The 13,219-nt window shown below is 37.0% G+C and overlaps 1 protein-coding gene across 2 annotated transcripts; it reads right to left on the minus strand.

The window, feature by feature from the left end:
• Positions 1 to 1,213: 1,213 nt before the first annotated feature.
• trmt9b (tRNA methyltransferase 9B) lies at positions 1,214 to 13,021 on the minus strand. Of its 2 annotated transcripts, XM_028465677.1 has the most exons (5): positions 12,817 to 13,021; positions 11,712 to 11,847; positions 5,513 to 5,712; positions 4,057 to 4,230; positions 1,214 to 2,562 (listed from the first exon to the last, which is right to left on the minus strand). In XM_028465677.1, the coding sequence occupies exons 3-5, from the start codon at positions 5,664 to 5,666 to the stop codon at positions 1,655 to 1,657; spliced, it is 1,236 nt and encodes a 411-aa protein (XP_028321478.1). In that variant the 5' UTR covers positions 5,667 to 5,712; positions 11,712 to 11,847; positions 12,817 to 13,021; the 3' UTR covers positions 1,214 to 1,654. The 2 variants fall into 2 exon arrangements, with proteins under 2 accessions (XP_028321478.1, XP_028321477.1); XM_028465676.1 differs by lacking the exon at positions 11,712 to 11,847.
• Positions 13,022 to 13,219: the final 198 nt, after the last annotated feature.

Raw genomic sequence — 13,219 nt, forward strand, 5'->3', positions numbered from 1 at the left:
CATTGTTTATTCACAGTATGAGGCAGTTGACTTGCTTTAAAACAATGAACACTTGTATTACATTCAGCTTGTGGCAAGACACTTCACAACTAGAGCCAAAACCAACATCAAGCACACATACTGGCAACATTTTCATTAAGACGACTAAAAATATTTTTGGAAGACACGCCCCACAACATTGTGGTAGATTAGATTACATGTAAAGAGCTTTATTAAAAATAAGTCTGTAACAGATACTGGTTGGATTTTTGACTCGTTTTTAAAAAACTAAGAACAGATAAAATCAACTGGAATAACAATAGTTTAATCAAAACAAACAGATGGACTGGTAAATGTGAGTTTTAAAAATGCATCTTTTGGGATTTCTTAAAGAACAAAGAGATAAAACAGTGCATGTTTTTAACATAAAAATTTAGAGTGGAGTAAACACTGGAGTTTAATGCGAATAAAAAAACAATATAATCTGCACCTATTTATACTGCTTGTTACAATAAAACACATAATATGTTAAGGTTTCATTTATTCAGACATACTTTTTTCAGGAAATTTACTTTGTTTCGACTGCCAGCTGTCCGACTTCTTTAAGGAAAGCATCAAAGCATCTACTGATTGCTTTGATGAAAGCATCAAAGCAATCAGTAGATGGCTGCATTGATGCTTTCTGTTTGAAAGAACTCGTAGGGACACATCAAAGCATTCAGTAGATGCCTCTCAGGAAGATTGACAGTTGGCAGCCGAAACATGTTGGTAGATCAAAGTAAATTTCAAAGTAAATTTCCTGAAAAAAGTTAAGGTTTCATTTATTCAGACAAACTTTTTTCAGGTAATTTACTTTGAAATTTATTTTGAAATTTACTTTGATATCCTGACATGTTTCGACTGCCAACTGTCAGTCTACCTCAGAGGCATCTACTGATTGCTTTAATGTGCCCCGATGAGTTCTTTTATAAGGAAAGCATCAAAGTATCGACTTGCTTTATGCTTTCCTTATGAAAGCATCATAAAGAAACTTATGAATGAACTGAAAATACATCAAAGCATTCAGTAGATGCCTATGTGTAAGACTGACAGTTGGCAGTCGAAACTTGTCCGGAGATCAAAGTAAATTTCAAAGTAAATTTCCTGAAAAAAGTTAAGGTTTCATTTATTCAGACAAACTTTTTTCAGGAAATTTACTTTGAAATTTACTTTGATCTCCTGACATGTTTCGACTGCCAACTGTCAATCTTCCTCAGAGGCATCTACTGATGGCTTTGATGTGTCCCTACGAGTTCTTTCAAACGGAAAGCATCAATGCATCTACTGATTGCTTTGATGCTTTCATCAAAGCAATCAGTAGATGCTTTGATGCTTTCCATAAAGAAGTCGGACAGTTGGCAGTTGAAACATGGCAGGAGATCAAAGTAAACTTCCTGAAAAAAGTTTGGCTGAATAAATGAAACCTTAACATATTATTTCAAAAAAGAAGACAACATGTACTTGCTGGAATTGTTACAATACACGTTAACGACCTTAGTTAAATTGCTATTGTTTTCATTGTGTTACGATCGTGAAGTCATAGTTACGATGAAAACTAAAACATCATCCCGTGTGCGATTCAGTGCTAAAACCCGAGGCAGACGCCACAGCGAGTAAACTTAAAAAAAAACACTATTCATATTCTCCAAACCTGAACTTTCTCCGCCACCACACACCAGTTGGCATGGTCCAAGTAGGCCTGGTTCACGTGAAGCTCCTCTATGTGGTTCTCAATGAGCTCTGCCAGCTCTCCCTCCCTGAACACGTGGTAGTACCTCAGACACGAGCCCTCCGCTCGTCCCTCGCTCCTCTCGGGTTTCCGTGTGCTTTCCCGCTCTTCGTTCTGCGATGAGATCAGATCCGGCAGAGCCACGGAGCTGCACTCCTGAGTCAACGAAACGAAAACAGTTGAGGTGTCTGTGCCATTATTGTCGGGCCTGGTGTTCCCTCCGGACTGTGTGTCTTCTTTGTGCAAATCCGGAACAGAGTCGAAGACGTCCTCCTCTGATCCGATCACAGACGGGGGAGAGAAGAAACTTGACACCTGCTTGATGAGGCCTCGCCCTCTACCACCCCGGTTGACCTTGTTCCCCTCGTTTTCGACCGTCGGTGAAGATAAAGTGCTCAGTTCACGAGAGGACGATCGGGAGATGGACAAGCTCCCAAAGTCAAAGACGGAATCCAGAGACCTGGAGAAGAACCAGAGTTTCTGTGTCCTCTGCTGAGGCAAGGACGGAACCAGATCTTCTTCGTCCGCCACCGACGATGTGCTTCTTACCTTCCTGTGCTTGTCGCCGTTGTCTATGGCTTCGCTAACGCTCTGTGCTGTGGCTCTCCTGTGGGGTTTGGGGCGCACGCAGCCGATGTTGGGCGCTGAATGAGCGTCAGGTTTCCAGGGAACAAAGATGTCTTGTTTCTCAAACTTCCTACGTTTCTGCTCCATGGCCCACACGTAGATCATGATACGTCCTCCTACTCGCATAGTGCGTGCCATTTCCTTTATTGCTCGAATACGACGCTCTTTAGTCGACAAATGATGGATGACTACAAAGAAAGCAGAGTTTAAATTAAGTGGTCATTGAGTATCTACAGTAAGAACATGAAGATGAGAACATTTTAGGTGTTTTGGTCCAAGTATTTTTGTTTGACCACTAGTGGTTCTGCATGAGCAGCATGGTTAACAATTCCTGGAACCTTTTAGTATGGAGTTTGCATGTTCTCTCCATCCAACTAGGGTTGCAAAGAGGTAGGAAATTTCCACAAGAACTAAATCACTGGAATTTGGAAAAAATATTACTGGTATCTATGTAACACATCCATGTTAAGGGCCAACCTTTAATTTTGAAAGTTTCCCTTTAATTGCCATGGAAAGTTTCCAACTTTGAAAATCTCTCGAATTTTGAAACCATAGATCAAATGTTAGGCTTCATTTGATTTACTGATTTTTTAACCTGTAAAAACAAAAAACGATACATATGAAATAAAAGGAATGTCACAAAACAAGTTCATTTCCGAAACAAGTTAAAAACATGAAGTAAGAAAACACATTAAAAAAGGAGCAAGAAAAAGTCTGACTTATTTAATCCTACACCTCTTATAACCAGTATAACACATTTATCTACAGTATAAGCTACTCATATATACATACACATATATGCACTTATACATATACATACACACTTGCATTGCATTTAAAATCAGTAATTAATAATATAAAAAACTTAGTGGGAACAATTTGTAGTGTTCATTTACCTTGACTTCCTAATATAATTAATCAGACTACAATAAGTGTTTAACTCTTCACAAGCTTGTCACTACATAAGTATTGTCTCACCTACGTTTCGAGCACTGCCTTGCTCATTGGCAGCTCAGTGATAGCGTTGGTTTTCAAATAATGGTTTGGTTTAAAACAAGACAAATGTGTTTACCGTTCCCTAAACAACAAATTGGAATTGCCATCCTTAAACGTAATTTTCTTTTGAATTAAATTAAATATGTCGTCGACTAGAATCGCTAGAAATCTCTTTGAAAAACAAAATGTTTTGTTTGACCTTGTTTTGAAAAGACAGGGTATTAAATTAAGCTAATCGAAATTAGGGGGTGTTTGGTAAATACAGTTGGTGACCAACTAAGGCAATGGTTCTCAAACTGGGGGGTGTGAGGTTATGACGGGGCGGGGCTAGCATAGCCTTGCTGAGCCTGAAAAATCAAAAAGAAAAGTCCAAAATATTATAATTTTTTTTCAAAAAAGGTTAATTTTACACTTTTTTGACATTCTGTCGCGATAGGGGAGCTGTGAGAATTTCTCAATAGAAAAGGGTCAAGGGTTCCCAAACCACTGAACTAAAGTGTTACAGTGAAGATGAAGGTTTAATTGTGGAAGTCCAAATAAATGATTAATTAGTAGAATAGCAGTGAGTCACCAGTTAACACTGTCACCAAATGAACCAAGACACGGCAGCTTAACGTGTAAACTGGTCTGTGTCGAATAAAGTGGTGGATCGTTGAAGGAAATCACAACTATTGTCTCTTTATTACCTGCGATGGAGAGCACAGCGTCGAAGCAGCCGTCTCTGTAAGGCAAACGTAACCCATCACACATTTGGACCTCGTGTCCTTGGCTCCACGCAAAGTCCACCAGGGGGCGACACACATCGCACCCCAGCTTGAACACCTCCTTATTAATGTGGAGATACTTCCCATTGCCACAACCTGCAAACAAAGGAAAAGTAAGGTGTACTTTTTGGAAGTTATGTTGATGGTAAATAGTTTTTAGTTCATGTAACACAGGGGTGTCAAACTCATTTTAGTTCAGGGGCCAAATATAGGCCGCAAAATTATTCTGCCCTAAAAATTAAACGTTAAGTAACAAAAGTTACAGACAATATGCAATATTTAAATTTCACCAATTTCACCAATTTTTTATTCAATTTGGGAAATATTTATGGAATAATTTTATTAAATTTGAAGGATTTTGGAAAATTTGATTAAAAAATATATATATATATATATATTATCATACACACATACCATCATGTGATAAAATGTGGGCAAAAGTGTGTGCTGACAGTGGGCAACAAAAATACACAAGTAAGGAGAAAAGATTAGATTTTTACCCAAAAATAAACAACAAAAAATTTAACAAAAAACCACACAATGACATCAAAAACACAAAAAAATGAAGAAAAATATACTAAATTAACACAAAACAAAAACAAAAACATAAAAAAAACAATACACAATTCCAACAAAAACCACAAACAGAAACACATAAAATCAGAAAAAAATACACAAAATAACAATAACACACAAAATATGGCAGTAAAGACACTACAAGAACAACATAAAATAAAAATAATACACATAATTGTGACAAAAACACACCAAATGACAATAAAACACAAAACAACAAAAAAAAACAAAAAAACACATCACAAAATTCCCAAATGTTGTGGATATTCATTGAATTTATGTATTTTGAAGGCCTGAGATATCTACAACTGAATTACTTACACAATGATTCATGCTTTTTGTAATTACAACTTTATACTGCGGGCCGAATTAGATGCTACAGCAGTGATTTTCAACTGGTGGGTCGGGACTGAAAAGTGGGTCGCGGACCCCTACTGGGTGGGTCGGGGACAGCTGGTCAAAAATAAATAAATACTTAATGTCTCTCACGCTGTACTAGTCTTTTATTTTGAAAGAAACTTTTCTTTTGACAGGCATGCTGTGAAATGCATGTTGCACGGGAAAATATATAGATTTATGTTTTAATATTATACAGTATGCATGTATTCAACAGCTATTTTTGAAAATTTAAATGTGATTGGTTGAATTTAAAAAAAAAGTGGGTTGCAATTTAATGACTGTGGCAAAATGTGGGTCCCAGAGTGAGACCAGTTGAGAACCCCTGCTCTAAAGGGCCAGATTTGGCCCTCTGACCTTGAGTTGGACACATGTGATGTGTTGGTACTATGAAGGCATCACCCACCGATGTCAGCCACAATGCTGCCAGGCTCCAGGTCCAGTAGGAACTGTCGTACCTTGGGCCAGGCCTTGTAGCGGCTGTCATTGAAGTACGGAGCGATCTTGTCGTAGACGCTGTGCACGTGGTCTCTCTCCAGCTGAGAGGCCGCCTCCTCCATGGCGTCCAGCAGGCAGCTGCATCCAGTAGGCCTCACAGCGTCATGCCTGTTAGAAATAATGATGACTATCAGAGAGTGGCTCTGCTGGGCTTCTGTGCACACTCCAGATAAAAAGGTCTAACAAGGTCAGCTGGATGATGTCCTAATTTGCAGACATCCCTAACATCTGTCAGGCAGCAGCAGTGGAGGAAATTTAATGGCCAGCTTTCCACTTTGCTGCCAGTGAGGCCTCTCATGTGCACTCAGTGCCGTGCATGCTATAACGACGGACGAGCCCTGTGAAAACAAACAAACCTTTGACTTTAGTTTGGAAAACAACAACAATAAAAATCAACTATAGCCAAGGTTGGGATAAATTTCTCGGTTGCAATTATGTTTTTAATTATCCATGTTCAATTACACTTAAATTACAGTTACCAGCATTTTTTTCCAATTTCAATTAATATACAAACATTTTTACCTTCCGAAAGTCAATTCCGGTTACGTTCTCAATTACTAAAGTACAATTAAAATTAATCACAATTATTGAGCCTGAAATAAATGACCTAATAAAAGTTCACCTTCCTCGTGTGTTAGCTTTCTGTTATGATAACAGGTCTTAAATCAGATGTAAAATAGACTCATAACAAATATCTATCATCTAATTTATTTCCTATCTATTGGTTACCTTGTTAGGCTTCCTAATCAATTAAAATATAGGTTTTAATGTTTATGGTTTGGCCATCTGAGCCTTTTTTGTCACTATACTCCTGAATATAATTTTTTTTAATGGTAAAATGTGGGAAAGCTTAATATGAAACATATTTTAATTATTGTTAACTACATATGTGTAGAAGTGTAAGATAATTCCCCAGTTTTGCGTTAAATTATAATTCAATTCATTTTTATACAATTTTCATGGCAATTGTAGTTGAATTGTAGCTCAATTACAATTCAATTACGATTACGACAGCAACAGATTTCTTAAAATTACAATCACCATTATAATAAGAAATGATCTCACACAGCACTTCAAATCCCATTTTTATTTGTGAAGCAAAAACATGATGTCAGCAGTAGCTACACCATGCTAAATAAATCCCATCCCATTCAATCCTCTACCACCACCATGATTCATACTGGGATGACTTCAGATCTGCGTCACACTTACCTACAGTTAAATGCATCTATTCACTTCTGGAAAAGATCATTTCTGCTCAGACGTTTTAGTTCCTGCTGGTGATCGTGTTCAACAGACCGCACTGCGCGGAAATTAGCTTTATGTGTTTTTTACGTGATGCTCTAAGAGCCCTTGGTAAATCACGGAGTCTTTAACATTGCCTATATATGTCTTAGCTCTCATAAATCTTTCACACTTTGCTGATTCATTTTGTATATCTACCTTGTGTCTTGGTGCTCTTCTCAGACTTGACGTGTTGTTTTGAACATGTGACATTATTCTTGCACAATCTCAGCAGTTTGAAGCCTCCTACATATCACTGGATATACATAATTAATTAGCCACCCTCTACTAGGGCTGCACAATTATGGCCAAAATGATAATCACGATTATAATCACAATTATTTCTCATGTTAGCGAAAAATCTGTATTGCTTTTGTGCTACTTAAAAAACACAACGTGTCTGACATTCGAAAAATCCTGAAAATATTAACTGTCACGAAAAATAATTGACATTGATTTACTGTGACCAAGCTAAGCACTTCAGTGAATTTATAGTTGGAAATGGTTCATCCATTACATTTATAATACCGGTAAGGGAATAAAACATGATTAAATATGATTATTCACCTGTTTATGCATAGAAATGTATTACGTAATAGTTTCTGTGACAAACACAAAGACACCTTACAGCAAGATGTCAATGCTCCACCTCCTTTCCTTCTTTAAAATCAGTCCACGACAAAGTTTTTTTCAAAATCCTCAAAAACGCTGTTTTTTTGCCAAAAATTGACCAACCGGAATTTTTTTTTCATTACCTGATGGGTAATGCATTAAAAGACCTACACCACTCTACACACACAGACAGACAGACAGACAGACAGACAGACAGACAGTTCACAGTGCAAAAATTAAGCTTTAAATAAAAAATATACCAAAAACTGTTACACTATTACAGAGTATTCTCACAAAATGCAAATTAAAATTTGAATAATTGTGCAGCTCTACCCTATACTACACACTATTTTCACAGAATACCCCCAAATTAAAAACATGCAAAATGACAGAAAAAATAAAATACACAATAGATTGAGATTTTTATTTTAGCAGCATAGAAAGTTATAATAATGCCAATAATTATATATTTTTATTTTATATCTTATTATCCCCCGCTACAAAGTATGGAAGGGGGATATAGGTTTGAGCTCCGTCCGTCCAAGTTGAAGGGAACAGCTTTTCTCAGAGATCGTTTAAGATAGGATAACCAAATTTGGTGTGTGGATTCAGGGTATCAATACCTTGAAGGAGTTCGAAAATGAGAAGCGCTCAATTATTTTTTCCCGAGTTATTTCCCTTGTTCTGTTTTTGACTCTGTTCGAGGTATCGTCAAAGGGGACAACTTTTCTCAGAAACCGTGTAAGATAGAATAACCAAATTTGGTGTGTGGCTTCAGGGTATCAATACCTTGATGGAGTTCGAAAATAAGAAGTGCGCAAATTTTTTTAACGAAGTTATTGCCCTTGTTCCATTTTTCCTTACTCTGTTTGAGGTATCTTCAAAGGATACAGCTTTTCTTAGAAACCGTTTAAGATAGTCATTTTATATTCTGATGTGATAATATTTTCTTATGTATACATCTAAGTTCTTAGATTTAAGACATTTAGGAAAAAGGTTGTGGTTATAATGACAACCAATCTGGCGGGTGATGTTGACTGTCTTATTGTTTTGTATTAAAATACTCATTTTCGGAGTTGCTGCTTTCACTATTTCTCAGAACAGCATGTAACGCACAGTTAGATGGATCACTGAGTGCGTCCTAACCCAGAACTCACTCACATGTGCTGTCCCTTACAGGAGAAAATAGGCCAAAGTGTCACATATTGTGCAGCTGTTTGTTAATAAATGTGCTTGTGTGGTATTTGGATCAGCACATTTAACCAGGTCCTTCTGGTAACACTTATTTGAAAGGTTGTGTTTTATATTGTACATATTGAGCAAAAATATCAAGATATGAGCTTTGGTCCATATCGCCCAGCATTTGTCGAGGGGTTAAACTGGGATTAGACTCCATCACTAACTCACTAGTTTGTATATAAGGACCACATGCAACTGAAATTTGTGACTCAGATGAAACTTTGTGTGATTATGTAATAGTTGTTTGTGTTATTGACTTTCACAGCTCCCGCTGCGGTGTTTTTAGTTGATTAGGATGCAGCCCACAGCTCTCTGTGATTGGGCTGCTGCTGCTCCCATGAGAACAATATGTACCAACGCTTCCTCTGTGCAATATTTAAAAGGACTACGTTGTTGTTGTCTGAAACAAAAGCAGGTCTGAATACATCCACCTCTCCGTTGTATTGATTTAACGATAGCGAACAAAGTCACACGGGACACATTAACCATCACATGCCATTGCCACCATCACCAAGGAGCTGAGAAAAACTGTTGTTATCCTGCTGTGACTATCAATAACTCAGCTGAACAGTTTTATCACATGCTTCTATTGGTTTTGGTTTATTAGAGTGGCCTGCTCACACAAACTCACTGTAGAGTCAGAGAAAGTCACTAAAACAGTCAAATTAAAGGGACATTTTTCATTTAACAACCTAGTCTGAGCCAGGGTTGGGGTCAATTATAAGTGTGAAAAAAAGTGTTAATGTTGTAATCATAATGTAATTGTAATTGAGCTCAGATAATTGACTGTCATAGTAATTGGCATAGAAATTGCATATAAACTGTCCATTACAATTTAATTAAACACAAACCTGTGGAAGCATGTTACAGTTCTATGGCTTTTACACTTACGTAGGTAACAATTATTAAAATAGGTTTCTTATCTAGTTTTCCCACTACCTGTCAATTCTCACACAGAAAAAAAGCACAGACGCCATTTAAACGTTTTTGAAACATTTTTCAGCTTTTAAAATAAATAAATAAATAAATAAATATTTACATTGTTTCAGATCCTTCAACCTATTTCAACAATTTTCATCATATCTTCTGCATTATTTCAGACGGTTCATTTGCTAGGCTAATACTAGGCTAATGCTGAACAGATGCTAAGCTATTCGGTAGTTAATGCTAATGGTAGGTAAATGTTAATGCTAGGCTAATGCTAGCTAAAGTTATTGCCAGGTTAATGTTAGGCTAATGCTAGGCTAATAATATTGCTAGCTAACACAAGCTAGTGTTAATACTAATGTTAAACTAATGCTAGTAAATGCTAATGCTAACTAATGCTAATGATGCCAATGCAAATTAACACAATACACAACATTGACAATCAAAAACCAAACAGAAAATAAGATAAAAACCAAAATAAATCTGAATACATTTCTAATTCTTTTTAAGCAGGGTTTCAACCTTTCAAATACTACACGAACTGCCGTTAAATATGCCGATCAGATGTAGACGCGTTGCGAGCATGCGTTGAAAGAATCTGAAAGGATCCGCTCCGTGAAAGAATTTGGTCGTGACATTAGGTTAATGTTAGACTAGTGCTAATGCTAGGTAGATCCTAAGCTATTGTTTAGCTAATGCTCGGCTAATGCTTAGATAATGCTATTGTTTGGCTAATGCTAGGCAAATGATGTTAGGCTAATGCGAGCTAATGCTATTGTCTGGTTAATGTTAGGGAAATGCTAATGTTAGGCTAATGCTAATACTAGCTAATGCTAGCTAGTGCTAATGGTAGGCAAATGTTTATGCTAGCAAATGTTAATGCTAGCTAATGCTAATACAAGTTTAATGCTAGCTAATGTTAATGATAGCTAATGCTAGGCTAAAACTAATGTTAATGATAGCTAATGCTAATGTTAATGCTAGGCTAAAACTAATGTTAATGATAGCTAATGCTAATACAAGTTTAATGCTAGCTAATGCTAATGATAGCTAATGCTAGGCTAAAACTAATGTTAATGATAGCTAATGCTAATGTTAATGCTAGGCTAAAACTAATGTTAATGATAGCTAATGCTAATGTTAATGCTAGGCTAAAACTAATGTTAATGCTAGGCTAATGCAGTGTTCAATGACGTGGGCTAGCACCTGCATCCTAACTTGCATTTTCTTCAGGAAATGCAAATATTGTAGTTGTAATTGAATTACAGGAGGAAAATAATAATTTTAACTGAGTTGTAATTATACATGGATACTTGAAGGTGTAATTGTAATTGAAAAAACTAATTGACCCCAACCCTGGTCTGAGGTGCAGAGGTTTGTTTTATATATATATATATATATATATATATAGTGTTTTGCCCCATCACATCATCCTTGTTATTTGTAGCAGTATTTTCTGACACGTTTGCTGCTCGTGGACCATTTCCTTTGAAACCACATGCACAGTTTAGGCTAGAAAGCCAGCGCTAAGCAGCATCCAGAGCATCCATGTCTGACAGATTTTCAGCTCTGTGGAGCAGTGATGATGATGATGATGATGATGAAGAGGCTGTGATGGATGTCAGCTGTCAGTGCACGGCCGTCTCTACAGATAGTATATATTACTGTCACCACAGTGCTGTGATAGAGCAAAATCAATGCGCTCAGTAGAGAAGGAGAACACACAGAAGGCTTGAGACACAGAAAAGCACATTTTAAAGGAATTTCTTTAAGTATGTTTAATTAAAATTGCACAAGCTGCTGTTTTTTATATTTATTTCAATTGGTTTTCGACCTCTTTACATCTTTCTGAACACATTAGAACTGGTGGGTCCTTGACTGTTTGATCTGTTGCTGTTAAACTGATTCAACCCTGAACATTAATGGGAACATTTCCCAACAGTGAATAAAGAAATCAATAAGCAACCAATGCTGACCTTTGATACATGAAACGCAAATACTGCTAAACTGAAAAAGATGAGTCCCATCATCTTTGGCACACGTACCTATTTTTGGATCTGCCATCATCATCAGCATCATCATCATCATCATCATCCCAGTCAAGTGGAAGTAAAACATCCCTTATGTAACATCTTCAGCCTCATTGAGTATTGTCTGCTTCCTCCTCCTCTTCCTCCTCCTCTGCTCACAAAAATATGGTCCACTAAAAAATTATGTAACCAGCAGCTGGGGAGGCTCACAGCTCTGCCTCTGAATGACAATGGGTGCTAAATTTAAACCCGTGGTGGACCACAAGCACACATATGAGCCTGAGGCGTGGGTCACTATAGAAATCCATCAAGATGCATGCATCTATATTTAAAAATAAAAGTACCATTAAGAGATTTTAGGTGTATTTTACATGCATATTCACACATCAGGCGAGACTTTAGAAGATATTTGCTGTGACTTAGGGCTGCACGATTAATTTAATTTTAATCGTGATCACAATTTTGGTTGCCACGATTAAATTCAAATACGGGCTCTGCACTGTAGTAGTGTATTGATTCAGTTAGTCTTTGGTACATTTTAAATTCTTGGGTACTTTTTTTTTAATTATTATTATAATTCAGATTTTTAAAGGCTTAATTTTATACTGTACACCTATTGTTTAAAAGTAGTGCATTAAAAACACAGATTTTTCCCTAATATGAAAATAATCGTGATTGCAATGTTGATTAAAAAAAAATAAATTAAAAAAATCGTGATTATCATTTTGGCCATAATCGTGCAGCTCTACTGTGACTTCACAGAAATCCTCCAGGATCAAGATTTGTGTCCAAAGACTTAAGAAGGTCAGAGATGCAGAGGTAGGTCACAGCAGTCTGACCATTGGTCTGATTTAACACAATTTTAAACATAATGTTATCACATTATTACAATGGAAGACAGTGGACTATTAAAAACAATTACAATTCATGTAATAATTACATATTCTCGACTGCTACTTTGAGTTTTGCCCTGAAAAGAACGCATTAAAAAGCAGGATTTCAGACATTTCGCTATACATTTAAGTGAATTAATTATTCCCTATAAAGGCTACTTTACATATTTTCCTCCTACATCCTGCTACTGTGGTGTATTTCCATGAGAATATGTGCGACCACTCACCGTAAACGTGTATTTATCCGCCTCCCTCAGTCCTCGGAGGAAAACTTCCCTGTGTTCCCATGTGAAGGTTCTACATTAGTGTACGGTGCTCCTCAGTAATAAAGCACCAGCTTCTTTTTATTTAGTCAACCATATCACCCACAAACACCGGCCGAAGTCAGTGTCCTGTCTGCGGGACACCAGGCACCAGGCACCAGGCATCAAGCCCGCAGCGTGTGGAGCAGAGCACCTGAGAGGTGGCAACGCTGTGGACACACTTCCGGTGACGCACTTCAAAATAAAGGCAGAGACAACGAAAAGAACTTGAAAACGCTCCAAAACTACTTTGTTCAACTTTTTGCTTTTTCTTTATTCATTTCTCCACTTTTTTGCCACATATAACACAAAGACAGAGACAATTACA

The sequence above is a fragment of the Gouania willdenowi genome, chromosome 13 (genome assembly GCF_900634775.1).
Source record: "Gouania willdenowi chromosome 13, fGouWil2.1, whole genome shotgun sequence".
NCBI lineage: Eukaryota > Metazoa > Chordata > Actinopteri > Blenniiformes > Gobiesocidae > Gouania > Gouania willdenowi.

Excerpts from the sequence above, each read along its gene's own strand:
- trmt9b (XM_028465676.1), bottom strand. The coding sequence starts at position 5,666 with ATGGAGGAGGCGGCCTCTCAGCTGGAGAGAGACCACGTGCACAGCGTC. Across the intron at positions 4,231-5,512 it reads CAGCATTGTGGCTGACATCG|GTTGTGGCAATGGGAAGTAT; the intron begins GTGGGTGATGCC and ends CTTTGTTTGCAG. Across the intron at positions 2,563-4,056 it reads CGCTGTGCTCTCCATCGCAG|TCATCCATCATTTGTCGACT; the intron begins GTAATAAAGAGA and ends CTTTCTTTGTAG.